Below are 18,820 nucleotides of genomic sequence, written 5' to 3' on the forward strand. Positions count from 1 at the left end.
ACATGAGGTGTGCACTGCGAATGATTATCCAAAAATGAAAAAATAAAATTAAAATTATTTCAAAAGTAAAAGCAAAAAAAAAAAAAAAGGCTTTTTCTATTTTTAAAGATTCTTCTTTTACTCGTTTATATATATGTTATAAATTCATTTTCCCTCTTTTTTCGTTTCCCCTCTTTCTATTTATTAGATCCCTCTTGTAGTCAAAAACTTGAATCAAACTATGTTTATCTACTTTATGAACTCTTTGGTTAAACCATAAAAGATTTCCAATTTCGGTTATATCCAACACTTGGGGAGTCAGAAGTTGCCTCTCTCTGTCCCTCATGGATCAGCTTGGCCCAAATCATTGATGGGATATGGGAGAGCTCCTTTCCTGTTCAACCAAGAGACAAAAAGGCAAAAGAAAATGCACACTCCCTACGCAGGCATTACCCTGTTCAGGTTCAAAGGGACTTTCTCAGCCTCATCTGCCATGGCATCCTGGCCAAAATGCCAAAGAGCGAAAAGCAGATACAGGCACCCCCGGTGCGTTTTTATGTCAACACAACATTGATAACATAAACTCAATGTGCATGGAAGTTGTAGTCCAAACATTTTATTATCGAGACTAAACGATAGAAAAGGCAGAACAGATACAGATGTCTTAAGCGCTACTCAACAAACTACACTGGTACTCACCTAAAGCATGATGGTAAAAGACTGCATATATAACTGTTATTAATGAGCTAATGACGCATAATCAGGGCTCCAAGGATTTCTGAAGCAATTCCCCTCATTCATGTGACCCTGCAAGGCAATCTCTATGAGACGTACCACACAAGGGAAGAAGAAAAACAATGATTTGGAAATAAAGGCAGAGAAAGATGATAAATGCATGTACAAAAAGATAACATGCTTTGAGTTTCAGTAGGATCAATTATGCTTAACCATGGAATATCTAGCGCATATGAACTAAGCAAACTTCTGATAGACTCATCTGAGTTCTTATAATAATCATAGTACAAATATCACACATCCTATAAATTGCATTAAGTGAAACTCTTAAAATCCATTGGGAATGGACGCTGATAATTATAGGAGAAAGTAAACCTGCGGGGGATTAATCATCTAACATTGACCGGGACAGTCTTGTGTCCATGAGATAGAGTAAACCTGTGGGGGATTAATCATCTTACATTGACCGAGACAGTCTGTTGTCCATGAGATAGATTATGTGCTTGAATTTTTCTTAAAAATGAATATTCAAAAGGATTTAAGTTATTTTACCATGAAATAATTTGATTGGACTATAACATATTCAGTGCTGCATTCAATACCTTCAAGAACTTCAATAAGAACTGCTCCAGTAAACTGACCTTCACCTTTCAGAGGAGGAGATGTAACTGGCTGGCAAGTAAATTTCTCCACCAACTTCACCATGTTGTTCCCCGCTGACAGTTTTCTTAGCAGCCAGGAATTCAGCACTCATAGCATCCATCCCATGTTGCACAGCTTCCTCAGGGCTCCCATAACCATGCTCCTCAGCATATTTTCGGACATCCTCTGTTATCTTCATTGAGCAAAACTTTGGTCCACACATTGAGCAAAAATGAGCCACTTTGGCACCTTCAGATGGCAGGGTTTCATCATGGAAGGACATGGCAGTCATGGGGTCCAGTGACAAAGCAAACTGGTCCATCCATCGGAACTCAAATCTTGCCTTGCTTAATGCATCATCCCAGGCCTGAGCATGTGGATGACCTTTGGCTAAGTCAGCCGCATGAGCAGCTATCTTATATGCTATTACTCCAGCCTTCACATCATCTCTATTTGGCAACCCAAGGTGTTCCTTTGGAGTTACATAACAGAGAAGTGCGGTGCCAAGAGCCCCAATGTTGGCTGCACCAATTGCAGAAGTGATATGGTCATATCCAGGAGCAATATCAGTTGTCAAAGGACCAAGGGTATAGAAAGGTGCTTCATTACACCATTCCAGCTGCTTTTGCATATTTTCAGGAATCTTGTGCATGGGGATGTGTCCTGGTCCTTCATTCATTACCTAGGAACACAAAATTGAAAACTTCATATTGCAAGCTACAAACCTAATTTAGAAGAAAACATTTAGATGAGGAATTTTTTTGCAGAAGATAAAGAACAATTATTGTAATAATAAATGCTTACTGATGGAAAAATAGGATAACCTAGGGGATGGCTTATTAGAGAATACAACATTGTAAATGCTGAATGAGATTGCTCATAACATGAAATATTGCACCAAACATTTTCATTTCAAACAGAGTGATTCAAATTCCAACCTGATACTTTATTAAGCTGATATGAACATTGTAGATGTTTAACGGGATGTTATAAGAAAACCAAAACCATGCAGAGCCGGTAATATGCTTCAAATTGAGCAAAACTTTTGAACATCGTTATAAGCAGAAGGCAAAAGGCCCTTATGTAAGTTCCAACGAGAAATACCTGTACATCCTTTTCCCAAGCCCTTCGGGTCAGTTCCCCTTGAGTTAAAAGCTCAGCAAACTGAGCAGTGTCATTGGCATCATATATAGATCCAGGTCTTAGTCCATCCCCAATAGAAAGCGCCACGTCATATTGGTTGCAGATATCAAGTATATCATCCCAATGCTCATAAGCAAAGTTCTCCTTGTGGTAAGCCAAGCACCATTTTGCATGAATAGATCCTCCACGAGAAACGATTCCTGTCATACGTTTTGCAGTTAAGGGAATGTATCGCAGCAGTACCCCAGCATGGATTGTGAAGTAATCTACACCCTGCTCAGCTTGCTCAATCAGGGTGTCCCTGAAGACCTCCCAGCTAAGATTTTCAGCAATTCCATTCACTTTTTCAAGTGCTTGATAGATAGGCACAGTCCCAACTGGCACAGCAGAATTACGTAGGATCCACTCACGGGTTTCATGAATGTGGCGTCCAGTTGAGAGATCCATGACAGTGTCAGCACCCCACATTGTTGCCCATTGAACCTTGTAAACTTCCTCCTCAATAGAACTTGCAACAGCTGAATTTCCAATATTTGCATTTACTTTGACCAAAAAGTTTCGGCCAACTATCATTGGTTCTAGCTCTAAGTGCTTCTTGTTGGAAGGAATAATTGCCCTCCCTCGGGCCACCTCTGACCTTACAAATTCTGGGTCAAGCTTTTCACGAGTAGCACAAAATAACATTTCCTCGGTAATGATTCCCTGCTTAGCATAGTACATCTGAGTGTATCTTGGTGCACCCAGCTTCTCCCGTCTGTCAACCCAGTCCTTGCGCAGTTTAGGGAGTCCTGTTTAAAGATGTCATGCACAAGACTGAGCAATTAACTTAAACATAGATATGAAAACTATAACCATATCAGCAAATCAAAAATATGAAAAGGATTAGAATGATAGCGTAACTAGAAGAAAATCAGACTGGAGTAAAGACCCAAACTAACAATTTAGATTTATCAAAAATAGAAGAGTGAGGAGTTAGTGTAAGCAGAACAAAATGAAAAAGATGATAACATTAAAGCCTCAAACGAGAGCAAGAAGGTAAAACATAAGATTCGAGCTCTCTACCAATGCGTGGATTGATGTTTTGAGGACCACTAGTGTCATATGTGTCAAAGTTTGGGTCGTCTCCAGCCAAATGGATCCTTCGAAAGGGAACCTTGAGTGCATGGCCAGATTGTTCATGAATAACTTCCCTGAAAGATAGATCATGCATTAAAAATCATTGCCAGAAAAAGGAAAAGAAAATGGAACCAACAAGCTAGATATAACCAAATTAACCTGCATTCTTTTGAGCTCTTTGGGAAACATTCCTCAAAGGAAGGAAGCGGCATAAAATCAGGGGAAGCAGGATCGATGGTATGCTTCCTCTGCTTGCTTCTCTCTGAATTGGTTGTTGAAGGATCAACAGTTAATGTGGCTCTAGGACCTGAATTCATGGCAGCATTGAATATTTCCTCCTTACAAGCAGTTGAAACACGCCCAACCACATCAAAGCCAGGTAAAAAGGTTGTACTTGGAAACCTTGTAGGAGCAGAATGGTTGCCATTCTTGCATACAACTGATGTGAAGCTAGCATGCACCGATGCCATATCTGGATTGAGTGCAGCACGTCGTAAGTTATTGATAAATGATGACAACCATCAAATAATTAACTACATAAGCAACATCCTAACACAATTAATCAACCAGTGCACAGAGAGAAGGTTGTATCTTGCAATCAACAAAAGTCAAATTTTAATTAGAATTACCAGGAATGCTAACAGATCTTCACAGCATATCTGTTGGGTTTTATTTCTTGATTCTTAAGCCCATTTAGTGTCTTTTATCTTTAGCTGAATACTAGTTTTAGAGTTTGCTTAAAGTTAGTATAAAAGGTTCTTTGGTTTTGTAGTCACCATCAAGATAGCGAGAAACACATGAAAATCCTAAGAGGGTGACTAAAGATAAAAGATTAGTCGTAAGTGGATTTTCGGGTGAGCTTGACCATTGTGATGTTGAATCTTTGACAGTAAATCTCTATTTTGCTGTGCTTGTGAATGTAGGCATCTGGTTCTTGAACCCACGTATACTGTTGGTGTTATCTCTTTACCATTTCTTGTCTTATTTTGAATTTGGTAATCATTTGTTTCTTTGGTTTTGATCAGTCTAGTTTCTAAGTTAATTAATTGGATCATATTCCGTTGTACTATGAAATCACATCAATATCAAACTTCACAAAGTTTTCAGTCGGGAAAACAAAACAATTCTACTCAAGTTTCTAATATCCTCAAAGGACACCAAGATGGACCTAAATCTGATTCGAGAACCACAAATTTCTATGCATTTTGGTAAAAATCATCAATTTTCATCTATAAAATGTTTACCAGAGCTTTAAGAATAACATATGCCTCTCGCTTTGTATTCTATTCCTCATGTTATATAATCTTTCATATTTGTCAGCATAACAAGAAGAACGAAATTTGAATCTTTTTAGAACTAAAGTAACAAGATCATTTTCCACAAATAAAAATTAATAAGCACATAAAATCTCCAAGTAGATTTCTTATTTACCTTACAGCAGTTTATTTAGATTTAATAACTTTAATCTCCCGAATTATATCAGATATATTTAACTGACTAAAAATGCAAAAATTATAGTAAAATTTAGGGAAATAAATCTTCCTTACTGATCAAGTATATTTAAAACTTTCTTTTCGCAAGAACCAAAAAAGAAAAGGAAAGTTGAGCACACAGTGACGAGAAAAGAGAGAGGAAGAACCTGGAAAAAGGAAAGAGGATTGGCCTTATCTTCTAAGAATTCTCTGAAGTAGAGAAAGCTCCTCAGTGAGTGCGTTCAGCGGCTTCTACCATACATAGAGCGGAACGTTTCTCGAAAAGGCCACCAAAAGCGCATGCTTACGTGGACCTATCAGATATTTTGCAGTCTATTTTGGCAACAAAGCTCGAGATTGCTCGACATGCCCATGAAGGAACCCGTGATGCATCTTGTGAAAACTTATCTACGGCTGATATCTCGTGCTGGTTGTTTTTCGGTTAATGTTTAGTCTTACGTGTCGACTTTTGGAGCCTACCCAATTAGATCGATTTTTTTATTCTAATTCTTTCCTGCCCAATTTTGAGATTTAAATGATTAGTAATCAATACTATTTTAATTTCGAAATTTAGTTAAGGACTGATTAAAGGATAGGGAATTTGAGGAAGATATAAGGACGACAGATGATTGAGCTGTGGTCCATCCTATTGAGAGAAATGCCGACAGGTCAAGTGTACCTCTTCTTGTTTGTTTCCCGAGAAAGTGGACGCAAGGAACGGTCGTAATCTGAAAGAGACTGTGATATTTCGCTTTGGTTCTAAAATATCAAACCTCAACTCATTAAACACCCTTCCTTCTTCTTTTGACAGCTAATGTCTGAATTACATGTTGCCTTTCCGTGTCCTTTGTAAGAACTTCAACTTTTCTTTTTCTCAAAACCAAAGAAAACAAAGTCAGGAAATAACAGCAGCAACCGTGCAGAAATGCATTCCTAACTAAAATCAGAATAAATCAGTTAAAAGTTTGAGAACACCTGGACGTAGGAATTGTGCATTCAGTCTCATGTCAATGCTCCAAAAGGATGCTTTCAAGTTCCATGTGGGGAAACTATTATAAACAGCATGTACAGCAAAATATGTACAATGTTCATCTGAAGAAGACCTTTTTTGAACCCAGCATATTTATGTGCAATAATGTTATATTTCACAGAATAATTACGCGTATAACTCAATTACTGTTACACTTGCCCACCGGCTAGAACTGTTTCGACGGAAATAATAGCCAATGTACAACAGAACAGTCGTTGGAGACTAACCCGCACTTATCAACATAATGTCGAGGATGGGGAGACCAGCTTGAAGCTCTTCAACGAAATATATCTTCAGCTTTACCACTTCTTTTTCTACGTTTTCCTCTGGTAAGTGTAGTGAGATATAACAATGAAAAGGCTTGGTAGGGTTAATGATAAAATAAAGCCAAAATTCACCTTGCTGAAATATACAAAAATGTGCAAGGGAGATGATGCCAGTCACCAGGACATGCTCATTGACAAGGTCATGGCATGAAGAAAGCTTTAGTGGACTACATGCTTTGCTCGTGGTTGACAGCAGTGAGCAAAAGCACTTATCCAGAGCCTGCTTGCAGCGGCAGAAGAGACTCTTGTTTGCCTCCAACGAAGATTGTTAGTTCCTTTGGTGCAACAACCAATTTCAACCATTCTTGTAACTCTTCACCTTCTACTTTCTCATTTTCTGAATAAAAGCAAGTGTTAGACCACAATATGAAGTAAAGGGATAATTTGTTCTCTTTTCCCTTCTTAAAGATACAGTATATCTACTTCACAACTAGATTCAAACTGTCTAAAAGGTGCATGTTATCTAGACTAGGATACAAGAGCCCATCGGTGCTAAGATAAATTAACTAAAACAATAGAATAGCATTAAAGATCTAACAAGTACAGCAGAACAGTTTGTCGAGGAACATTGTGGAGATAGCAAAACTTATTTATCATACAGCAAAAACAAGTTTGCTTTGAAACTTGTACTTGAAACCAACAACATAATGCTCAAAAAATTGTGAGTAGGGACACAAGATAGAAGAAAAAACATAAAGCTAAAAGTTTTCTCTATATTATTCCCTAAACAGAAAACAGGAAAAGGGTGTCAGGAAAATACTAATACAACTTAATGGTGGAGGCCTTTACATAATACAATTTTGGCAATCAACTACCTGTTCCATCCCTTATAATTCCATTAGATTTTAGGTTCAGAAAGATCTGACAATGCCCATAACAAAACAAGAACGCATACGATGCAAAAATGAAAAAAGAATAGGATGTTGAGAATTTTAACATATGAAACAGATAGAAACAGCAGATTACCTTCGAGGTGGGCACCAAGCCCCTCCAGAACAGTTGGATTAGCACGTACAACAGAAAGGGCTACTTCCAAGGCAGACTGTAATAATGCTTTCACCTCTCTTTGAACAAGATCAACAAGATGTCCCTATATGTTCCACTCTGGATCAGTCTTCATTACAGATAGTCTAGGAATTGAAAACAAAAAGGATAAACTAAACCTATTAAAGAGTAAAAAGGGACCTGATCTCGTCCCCAAGGAACTGCCCCCCCGGATTCATCCATGCCTCCACCAGAAAGTGTAGCTAAGGACAGAGGGCCAATAGTCTGATTAAGACCATATTCAGCCACTGCCTTGTATGCCATGTCTGTTGCCCGCCGAATATCATCAAGCGCACCGGTAGAAACACGACCTGAATAAACAACTTCCTCTGCAGCACGTCCACCAAGAAGCGTAACCAAACGGCCACGTAACTCATCAATGAAGAGTAAATATCTATCCTCATTAGTAGGAGGAGAATACGTAAAGCCCAGTGCTCCTCCTGATCTTGGCAATATGCTCAGTTTCTGTCAACATGGATGAGATAGTTTAGCACCATATTATCAATTTCATGTGAACATAAGCAGTTGGGATGATTTAAGTCCATTGTAGGACAATAGTGTCTCCATGGCACACCCCAACATTAATAATTGAAATTTACAATTCAGAATTCCCTGTGTAGGCCAAGGCGAAGGCCAAGTGGACCTTCACGTGTACTGAAAAAAAAATTCCATAAAATGTGAAGAAACCTAATACTCCATTTCTATTTTAATATTTTGAATCATTGCTTAAGAAACTTTGAAGGCACTATACTACTGTTCCCGAGGTTGGAATTATGTACGAACATTACAATTTCCCATGCCCCAAAAAAAAGCAGTAAACAGAAAAACAGGTCTTTTAACATATTAAAAGTTTCTAAAATGAAAGTCAACTCAGGCACCATATGCTGGAGACTCCATTTTTGCATCCATTAATGGATGTCGAAGTTGATCCATCCTAGAGAACAAAATGCATAGCCTTTTACTGAGGTCTTGCCTTAGCCTTTTTAACTCAATAGAGAAACTAACAATTTGGAAGGGCAATAACTAAATTACGTCAATCATCTTCTAAATAAAGACCCAATAGAAATGATTGCACTGTGACCATCTCTGTCACACCACATGAACACTGCATGCAATCTCCTAAACCAAATTCTACACAACCACGAGTTAAGATTCCAAATTCAAATGTCATACTTTTCTTTTATCATTTTCAAATTTTATACTGACGTAACAAGAACGTATGAATAAACAAATAGAGAATTACACTGAGTCACATTCAGTAAAATATTGCTGCAATTTACCTCAACACGTGGCTGTCCAGAAAGAAGGTTTGCAACAGCTGTACCTACTACTGCATGACCAGCTTCATGCCTTGCAACTACAGCCCTCTCACTTCCCTTTAACTTGGCCGTTTTCTTCTCTATGCCCTATGAAATATAATTCTTTTTGTCAATCAACTTGCAATTCAATGTCTACTGATAACTCTTTAGCACAATTACACATTTTGTGACAGAGATGTATATGCAGGAATTGTGTAAACCACAGCACATTGGTCAAAAGTCTATACAGTATTCCCTGTATCCCTAATGATATACTCATCAGAAAGTGCAAAAAGTAGTACAAATGCATTGCATGATAATACACTTTGCCCTCAATTTTTTATTGTATTTTGTATTTTAAGGTATGAATTTGTATGGTATACAGTCAAACCAATAATTAAAACCTAGAACTAGATGAGAAGATTGCCTAACAATATTGGATAAAGGAAGTAATAATTAAAACTCAACTTTCAAGGCAAGGAAAAATGTGAGATAAATTTTTAAAAAACAGGTGGGAAGGAAATGGTCAAATGTAATATGTGTGAATTAATAACAACAGGAAAACTATTAAGAAAAACACATACAAAAAAGCACTCAGAGAGAGAAAGAGAGAGAGATAGTTACAGCTATTGCTCGCTCTACTGCCTGAATGAAATCAATTCTCTCTACAACAATTTTGTTGTTTCTTCCAGCGAGCAAAGCAGCTTCATTTACCAGATTTGCAAGGTCAGCCCTGCAAAATATAAAAAATCATATAGTTACCGTATCAAGAACAAATAAAAGTTTACTGGAAAGGGAGGCTAGAGGAGGAGGATAGGAAAGCAGTGGCATTTAAATGTGACAAAGTAAAAGAGAAAATACCCAGTAAAACCAGTAGTCATAGTGGCAATGTCACCAAGATCAACATCCTCTCCAAGGGGAAGTTCCTTCTTAGAAACATGTACTTTCAAAATTGATTCTCTTCCGATCCTGTCAGGGGTCTCTACCTGGCAATCATATGAGATATAATATCCTTGAGATAACTGTTAAGCAAGAGGGAACTGCTCCATATAGCAGATTAAAAAATTCAGAGAGTCAATTCAAATACAACACATCATACAAACCATAACAACACGATCAAATCTCCCAGGTCGACGAAGGGCAGGATCCAAGACATCAGAACGATTTGTAGCTCCAAGAACAATCACAGCGGAATTGCTGTCAAATCCATCCATCTCCTGTAATGTAGTTCCAAAATATTAGCTTCAGAAGGGAATGGCCAAGATGTCTAAGCAGCAGAAAAATTATGATGCAGGGAGACTTACAGTGAGCAATTGATTCAAAGTTTGCTCTCGTTCATCATTGCTAACAATGCGAAATTTACCATCACGACTTTTTGCCACGGCATCTATCTGTGCATGAGGAAAGATGTCAGAAAATTCTACTAGAAATCAAAAAGCAGAACAGATTGTTCCAACAAATAATAAGAACATAGACTGACCTCATCAATAAAAATTATTGATGGTGCCTCCTTCTTTGCTCGTGCAAAGAGATCTCTAACTCGAGAGGCACCCATGCCAACATATAACTCAACAAACTCACTGGCAGAACAACTTATAAATGGAACTTCTGCTTCACCAGCCACAGCTTTCGCTAGAAGAGTCTTACCTGTCCCAGGAAGACCCACCTGTAACACAAATTAAACCAAAGTACCAATTATATCTCTAATTTTACATAAGAGGGTAAGGATGCAAGGAAATCATCATATACTAATGGCAAATAAGCACTGAACGGAAAGATTCAACATGTTGAACTTCCATCCATGAACTTATTGAACTTATGATAACAAGAATGGTAAGTAGAAAGCTTTACAGGACCGAAAATTTTTGGTGGAGAAGATATCCCAAGAGTAAGAGACAGAATTAGCAAACCTAACCTAACAATTTCCAACATCAATAAAGTTTTGCAAGTAGCCCATTACTTCCTAGACTAAAAGCTTCTTCAACATCAGGAAGTACACCAATTTTTTTTTTTTTGAAAGGCCGGAATGCTTAATTGTATCTAATATCAACTCACCAGGAGAACTCCTCGGGGAGGGCGAGCACCAAGTCGTATATACCTGTCCGGATTCCTAAGAAATTCCTGGGCAGAAAACATCAGCTTATAAAGGCTATGGTTTGATTCAAAGGAGGGATTTACTACAAAATATCAATTGTTAGTCGCACATGAAGTAGAAGATTTTTTTTTGAAAATTAGATTAGAGGAGTTTTCTACATACCACAATTTCTTCTAGCTCTTCCTTGGCCTCATCAACACCGGCAACATCAGCAAAAGTGATTGTTTCACCTTGCTCAGACACCTTTGAAGCCCCCGAACCACCAGACTTGCGATTCCTAATCTGACCAGGTGTGTGCTGCATAAATGCATGACTCAAATCAGAACCTATCCATGCAACACAGACATTAAGGTACTCAAAAACTTACAAGCAAATCCACACCTGAGAAAAGCTCACAGGGAATCGATGGAGAAGTCCCGCAAGGACAGCAACATAGAACAAAGCTATCTGCAAAAGAAAACAAGTCAAAAATATAAAACTCCACATCTCCGATGTATAAGAACACATGATTCAGAAAAAGCCATGGGAAGGTTCGTATCTCAATTACGAGTTTAGAAGCTTTTGAAGGGCTGCCTATCATCTTCCCTCAAACAAACAATCTTTAGGATGCCAACTGCAATTTAACCAGTGCTACAACACGCTTAGCCCTTTCTAATCACCAACTTTCTCATCATACTACCCTCCTTCGCTAGTCACTGAAGACTAACCTGAGCAAACTGATACCTAGGCTACATTTGGTTTGAGGGGTCAAAGACAACACGATATATTTCTAGATAATCGATATCCAGCAATAAGACATCCAGATATTACTGATATATTATTTACAACATGTAAGTGAAGACATTTTAGTCACAATATTATAACCAATCTTAGTTACACCAACTACAAGCTTTATATTCCCTCCACCTCAAAAAGGAATGAGATTCCCAATTGTAGAGCGCACATTAGATCACTATTTGAGATTTTTAGTCAAAGCCAAAGAGGGCAAGAGGATATACCCTCATCTAAATACATCCTATTTGAGGAGGCAGCTTACAGCCAAAAAACTACTTCACCAACATAACCAAGACAATTCAGATGGTTATCATTAAGCATACTCAAAAAACTTCAAAAACAAGCAAATTAAACTACTTCTGCCCAATTTACATAACAAAAAACAAGAAATACCACAACTTACCAATGCAGAGTTCAAGAATCCACCAGACCGCTTATCTGGAGACCCGAACTCCACATCATTTTCCAGCATTTTCTCATATGGAGTCTTGATATCACTCGGCCGTGTGGTTGTATACACAATTCTCTTGGTAGGCGCCACGCTCCTCAACAATGACTCTGACTCTTGTAACTTACTATTACTAACACCACCAATTTCACTCTCTTGAACACTCCCTTCGCTCTTCAATTTAAACATTATATGAACCCCATCCACTTCCACTTTCTGAACTTGATTACTATTAATCTTACTCAAAAACTCACTGTAAGGAACGCTGAGGAAAGTCGTTGGAGTCCTGGGCTCGGACCCGGGTAATGGAATCCCAGGTCGGAGCAACCGCATAACGAACATAACAATACCTAACTGTAAAAGCAAAACACCGACTTCTTGAGCTTGAATTATCGGTTGCCAACGCCATTTCTTTCCTTTGGACCACCAAAGCCCGCTTTTTCCGCTCTTTTCTCGTCTCTGATTGGTCGAACCACCCGAATTTTGCGGATTCTGTTTCTGCTTCACTCCTTTGCCACCTTCGCTTTCATTATTCTCGCTGGAACTCGCCTTCGAATCGCCGCTATCTGTACAATTAGCCAAAATTTTGCTGTCTTTGAACCTTAATTCACCTCCTCCGTAAAGATTGAACCGTTCGTGGTTTCTCAAAACGGTGCCGTTATGCAGAGGAAGTTGATTGAATTGGGGAGGAAACGGTTCGTGCTTGCTGCAAAACTCTAAATCGATTGGTGGAGAAGTTTAATCCATGTAGATAAAGAAGATTAGAGTAAGAATTGGTGCTGAATTTATTGAGGATTGTTATCGTCGTCGGTCGTAGAAACTCAATCGATGACATTTGGGGAACCCTAGGAAATCAGGAAAAAGAAAAAAAAAATCCTTTCAAAATCTAAATTGAAAATAGAAATTATTTTATATCTCAAAGATTTTTATTTTGCTTTTTTTTTAGGTCCCCGCTTTTTGTGTGCGCTGTGCAGAATTTCATAGAGAGAGAGACAAGAACAGGGAGCATATGCGAAAGAGATAATTATGGCAGAATTTGAGCCGTTAGATTATAAGAAACCGTGGTCTCTTGACCGTCGAGTTCCCCATTTTGGGATTATCGGGAGCAAAGGAGTGAAGATTGGGTGCGTCGAGGATTACATAGAGTTTTTCTGATCTTTACACGTGGAATCAGTGGGTTGGAAGATGCAGTAGATTGAGCTGTGACCACATGCCTGGCGCTGATTGGTGACCACTCGCTTGGTCACATAAGGCCCTAGCTTTCGATTTTTTTTTTTCGTTTTTAGTTTATTTGGGCTTTAATTTAGAGCTGCGATCTGTCCAAATGATGTGATGGTTGGGCTGCCGACTAATCAAAACAGATACACTTACACACACGTACCGATATAAATTTTATATTAATAAAAAATAAAATAAATTTTAAATATATAAACATAAGTTTTTTATTATTTATTATATATATTTTAAATTAAAAATATAAATTTATTATTTATAAGTTTATTTAAATTTTATTTTAAAGTTTATATTGTAAAAATGAATAACATGTTTCTAAGATGAGATCGTGAGTTATAATTTATAATTTATTTAAATTTTATTTTAAAGTTTAAAATTATATGAGATTAAATTTTAATTTTAATATGTGAAAATAATTTATTTTATTATTTTTTAAAATAAAAAATTATAAATAATATTTTAATAAATTATATTAATTTATTTATTGATATAACTATGAGTTGAAATGACCAAATGAACTTTGGTTTATTAAAATTCAAAATTTATTTTTCATGAATAAAAAATTGACAAAAAGGTAAGAATATTTTGAGATTTGTATTTAATTTATTGTCAATGTCTAATAAATACATTATTACTTAATTATAGTTATACATACATTATTACTTAATTATACAACATCATGCCATCAATATATAATGTTAAAAATTTTAAAGTATGTCAAAATAAACATTTTAAAATTATAAGTATTTATTTTTAAAAATTTTTAATTTTTTTAATTTATTAATGATGTGTCAAAATTTGATTCATGAATGGTATATAAAATTTATTACACTGATAGTATATCAAAATATAAACTCATATGTTTCACAATAAAAAAAGTCATAACAACGTGGATACCTTAATTTTGTTTTTTATTTAATAATTTGTTTCTTTTATGTTGTATTATTTGGGGCTTATCATGAAAAAAATGTTGAATTATTTGAGTTACTCATTAGTTTATAACCCAAAAATATAAATCCAAGTGAGATTGATATTAACATATAATGATTCATGAAATCATATAACATTGAGATGAAATTTAAGTTTTTTTTTTTAAATCTATATTTTCCTTCCTAAAACCAAAAAGGGACTAATATTGCAAATAAGAGAAAAGTACAGGTGAGTTGAGTAAATTGTGTAGAAATCCGAGGACATATGACTAAAATAGACATTCTTTAAAGAGTTCAATGCAATATTAACCGCCACTTCCTCGTGTAGCTGTTTTCTATTTTGTCCTATATTGTCCCCCATGAATCAGGGGAAGAGAAAAAAGAAATGGCAGAGGAAGTCCTAAATTAGAGGATCTCAGATGAGGTATCCACCATGAAAACCCCAAATCCAAAAACCACTCCCTGACCTCTGTTTTACTTGCTTTCTGTTTTTACTGAACAAAAAAGAATAATTGATTTTCCATTAGGTTTCGGATGCAGGTTTTCAGCTGGAAATCTTCAGTCATTTTCTTAACATTTGAGTAGGTGTAGTAGATTGTTTATACCCAGTTTGGTTGTTTTATTGTTTTGTTTTCTGAAGATTAGATAGGAGATAAAGATGAGTATGGATGCAAAGGGCATTCGACTTCTTCTCTGGAGAATCATTAGATTTTCTGGGAATTGTTGCTATAAATTTGTCAGGAAATATCCACTCGTTTCAGGTGTTCTTAGCTTTGTTTTCTTCCTGTACATAATTTTTCCTTCTGTTTTCTACTTTTTGATGTATTCTTCTCCTATCCTTGTCTGCACTGTTGTTTCCATCCGATTCTATTTGAAAACCAAATATCCTGAATATTTCCAATGGATTAAGAAACAAGACAGTGAGAGACCATCAGCTAATGTAAATAGATCAAACGATCCTTCATTACGACCCCAGAAAAGTGTAAGAAGAAATGCTAGAAAGGAGGTCGTAGAATGGGATAGAGAAGATAGTGAGGATAGGAACATATTTTTTCCAACAAGTCATTATGACAGTCTGCTTAGTAAAACTAATTTCTTGGAAGAAAACCCGATATCGATCTTCGAGGGGAAAGGGAATTCTAGTATGGAACATGGAGAGAGTTCCTCCCACAATGATGGTGGAAATGATCGAGCAGTTGATGATCCGAGTTCGACATCGAAACGTCATAGCGTGTCGGGTGATAGCTTTCAAGGGCAGTTAGGAAAAGGTCCTGACTGTGGTGGTGTTGAGGTAGAGGTAGAAAGCTTGGAAGACGGGGAGGATGAGGATGAGGAAGAGGTTCAAGAAGATGGAAACAAGGCTGTGGAATGGACGGATGATGATCAGAAGAATCTTATGGATCTTGGTTTTTCTGAGTTGGAAAGAAACAAAAGGCTGGAAAGTTTAATTGCAAAACGAAGAGCTAGAAAATTGTTCAAGATGGCAGTTGAGAAAACCGTGGTGGAGAGGGATGGTAATCCCCTTAGTCAAATTGCTCCAATTCTAACTGTTAAAAACAACCTTCTGGGTGTTTCTAATCCCAATGAAGAAGGATTACAAATGCCTGGTTCTGCCCCTTCCATCTTGTTGCCTGCAAAGAATCCATTTGACCTACCTTATGACCCACTTGAAGAAAAACCAAATCTTATGGCAGATAGTTTTCACCAAGAATTCATGGCAGCCAACCAAAAGGAAATGCTTCTCTGCAGGCATGAGAGCTTCTGTCACGGACCTTTGTTTACATTGGAAACCACTCAAGATCCAGGAGATGAACAGTTTAACCCCTATTGGAGTACTGAGAAACGACCAGGGGAGGGTCGAGCAGTTTCTAGATTCAAAAGGCAGTCAGGTAAGCACTAGATAAAAAACTCAGTATGTGTTCCACTGTAGAGATCCTTGTTTTATTTGGATAAGCTCTAGAGATCCATTTCTTGCTTTACTTATCCAAAGCTGAACCTTTTTCTATGTTAAAACCTAAACCAATATGTTCTTTCAAGTTGAATTAACTTGGGTTTGAATGAAACTTAAAATGGGGATTTGAAACAAAGGAAATGGTTAACAGGAGCACTGTGACAGAATGTTTCAAACCTTTGAGGCACATAATCAAATTCTTTACGCCATTCTCCCCCACTCAAGTTTACCTTTCAGGATATGGAATTCTGTATATACCCATTCCACAGAAAAAATTTCCTAATGACCCGCTCTAAAACTGTGTAAAAAACAAGGACATTGAGTAGACTACAGATAAGGTGAATGAAAATATTCAGGACAAAGTTTGATCGGGCAGTTAAACTCAATTTTGCCCTCTGTGAAGTCCATAGCCTTTTAACCATCATATCTCTCAGTATCCTAGTTACTAATTCAATGTAATTACTCCACATTCTATATAGAAGTTTTCCTTTTCCATTTACACTAGTTCCTAACTTTTCAACTCACTTATTCTTCTGCTATCTAATGGAATAATTTAACACTTCCCCTTTTCAGAAAAAGGAGGTCTCCACCAGCATAATTCCTCTGGTGTAGGAAGTACTACTGATCTTGTTGAACTAGAAGACTCCAACCACAATGAGGCAATAAACTCTTCAGAAGTGAGACATGCAGAGACTATAGAAAGTGCGAACAATAGGATTGGAATAGGAGGGAAGGTGAAAAACCCCCATGATCTGGAGTCAGGATTAGATAGAGGAAGTGTAGTCAGAATGGAGACAGATTCCATAAGAAACAATGATTCCGGCTACTCATCTTCATCTGAAGCCAATGATGAATTGATCTTAGATCAAACAAGTAAACCTCCACAGATACTTAGTGATCATGTGCAAAAGACCCTTAATCTTTCAATTCCTCCTAGGGGGAAAACTGTGAGTAGACTTCCCTATGATTCCAGCCCATCTCCATCTGAGAAGCGTAGGACAGACATTAGTTTATTTCTCGCAAATAGGCGATATGGCCATACACCTACCTGTTCCATAGCTTCTGACTTGCAAGTTGAGGTATCGGAAGTTGGTTCACCTCCATTAACATCCGATGGAACAATTTCATCTGTTGATGGTGATTCAGTTACCTATGATGGGGATGTTGACAGGGATATCAATTCTGACAGTGAAGAATTGTGGGGAGGTTCATTTAACCTATCAAGATCAGAGGCAAATCGAGTGAAACTGAGAGAATTACATGATATTAGTGAAGAGAATTCTGTTGAAGTAGAGTTTTCAGGTTTAAACAGGAAACCTGAGGAGCCAATTGCTTCACCCTCTCCATCTGAACAGGAGACCAAGCAAAATTTGAGTAACACAAGTTCAGTATCTTCAAGAATAGATATAACTGAAAATGGTCCATCCCATCCGATAAACAGAAACCATGAAACTCCCGAAGATGTGAAACAAATACATGAAGAAGTTGAGGGATTCAAGACTTTCAATGTTTCAGAGACACTATCACCTGAAAATCCAGGGAAAGCTATGCCTTTGATGGAGAAGTCAGTGGTTCATTCACCTTCTGAATCTTGTTTCGAGAAGCCAGAGGTCAGTTAGTTGTTCCCCTACTCTTCTGCTCTATTGAGACTGTTAAAATGAAAGCAAACCTAACAGTTTGAACTTTGAGTGGTTCAAATGAGATGAGATCAAATTTGTCCTCCTTTTCTGTGTATCCAGTTACTATTTAGGCTTACCTTCTTTATTTGCAAATTTAGCAAAATAAAAATATATTAATCATTTATGGATGTTATTACATATACTTTTTTACCTTTATTTGCTGGTTTCTAAAATATCAGGAAATTATTAAACTAACCTATTGCAACTTTGGCCTTCCAACAGCAATTTATTGAACCTCCTACAGAAGACTTTAACATCATTTGTAGTGTGAAGCCCGTAACTCATGGAGATGTTTACACTTTAGACTCGAAACCATCTGAAAACAAAGACAACGAAGCCCAAATATTGATTAAAACTGCAGCTGTGGGGGAGGTGAGACAACCAGCTGATGAAATCAATTTAGATTCCAGTGAGTTCAGGCAAGGGAATTTAGAAACATCTTGTGAGTCTAAAAACACTATGGAAACTGGAAAGGAGATGGAGGAGAGCCAACCTTCAAAGTATATTGAAGAAGATACTCGAAACTTAACTGAGCATAACACTGGGGATGCACCAAATATAGTTCAAAATAGAGACGACTTGAATTCTGTTTCAGATGGTATAGATGATCAGAATGTTACAGAAGATAATGTTTCTGGAGTGAAACAAGGATTTGGTGGTTCTATTGCAATGGCTCTAAACCCAAGATTGGTGATGGAACAATTTTCTGCCAGCTTAGTTTCATCTCCAAGATCTGTATTACCACAGAACATCCTGGCAGATCAAATGCCTATTTCAATTGTTGAGCAACGGATACAAACAGATGTGCCACAATCTGCTATGGAAGACATAGTGAGAGACAGTTCAGCAGATGACCAACCACATGAAAACCTGACTTTTAACGTGCCCCAAAATGCACAGCAAGTGGTTGAGAATTCCATAGATCA

At 37.2% G+C, this 18,820-nt stretch overlaps 3 protein-coding genes across 8 annotated transcripts in view; 1 reads left to right on the plus strand and 2 right to left on the minus strand.

Annotated features, from left to right (window-relative positions):
- Positions 1-91: 91 nt before the first annotated feature.
- On the minus strand, positions 92-6,069 carry THIC (thiaminC). 6 transcript variants are annotated; one of them, XR_002444896.2, is made up of 8 exons: positions 5,767-6,069; positions 5,255-5,601; positions 3,775-4,087; positions 3,562-3,689; positions 2,461-3,287; positions 1,356-2,038; positions 679-786; positions 92-480 (listed from the first exon to the last, which is right to left on the minus strand). XR_002444896.2 is itself a non-coding variant. In XM_021423367.2 (7 exons), the coding sequence occupies exons 3-6, from the start codon at positions 4,083-4,085 to the stop codon at positions 1,358-1,360; spliced, it is 1,947 nt and encodes a 648-aa protein (XP_021279042.1). In that variant the 5' UTR covers positions 4,086-4,087; positions 5,255-5,601; positions 5,767-6,069; the 3' UTR covers positions 92-786; positions 1,356-1,357. The 6 variants fall into 6 exon arrangements, 2 of the variants coding, with proteins under 2 accessions (XP_021279042.1, XP_021279043.1); XR_002444898.2 differs by having other exon boundaries at positions 1,317-2,038; XR_002444899.2 differs by having other exon boundaries at positions 1,267-2,038.
- Positions 6,070-6,209: 140 nt separating this feature from the next.
- Positions 6,210-13,202, minus strand: LOC110412752 (ATP-dependent zinc metalloprotease FTSH 7, chloroplastic-like). Its single transcript, XM_021423366.2, is given in 14 exon segments — positions 6,210-6,780; positions 7,410-7,533; positions 7,629-7,952; positions 8,768-8,893; positions 9,410-9,518; positions 9,647-9,771; positions 9,889-10,002; positions 10,090-10,176; positions 10,266-10,451; positions 10,841-10,906; positions 11,043-11,177; positions 11,262-11,327; positions 12,058-12,768; positions 12,770-13,202. Coding segments are annotated over 14 exon segments (2,469 nt in total). The 5' UTR covers positions 12,938-13,202; the 3' UTR covers positions 6,210-6,652.
- A 1,523-nt stretch (positions 13,203-14,725) lies between these two features.
- LOC110412437 (uncharacterized) overlaps positions 14,726-18,820 on the plus strand; it is a 5,856-nt gene continuing 1,761 nt past the window's right edge. The window contains exons 1-3 of the mRNA XM_089782944.1: positions 14,726-16,153; positions 16,789-17,825; positions 18,117-18,816. Coding sequence (XP_089639070.1) covers positions 14,923-16,153; positions 16,789-17,825; positions 18,117-18,816 — 2,968 coding nt within the window. The 5' untranslated portion in view covers positions 14,726-14,922. The remainder of the gene's footprint in view (positions 16,154-16,788; positions 17,826-18,116; positions 18,817-18,820) is intronic.

Source organism: Theobroma umbraticum, unplaced genomic scaffold (assembly GCF_002168275.2).
Source record: "Theobroma umbraticum cultivar Fairchild unplaced genomic scaffold, ASM216827v3 scaffold_95.0, whole genome shotgun sequence".
NCBI classification, from domain to species: domain Eukaryota; kingdom Viridiplantae; phylum Streptophyta; class Magnoliopsida; order Malvales; family Malvaceae; genus Theobroma; species Theobroma umbraticum.

Bases quoted from the DNA above. Each gene is read 5' to 3' on its own strand.
- THIC (XM_021423367.2), bottom strand. From the start codon at position 4,085: ATGGCATCGGTGCATGCTAGCTTCACATCAGTTGTATGCAAGAATGGC. The intron at 3,288-3,561 runs GTAGAGAGCTCG...ATCTTTAAACAG, and splicing joins AAACATCAATCCACGCATTG to GACTCCCTAAACTGCGCAAG. The intron at 2,039-2,460 runs GTATTTCTCGTT...TTGTGTTCCTAG, and splicing joins CTTGGGAAAAGGATGTACAG to GTAATGAATGAAGGACCAGG.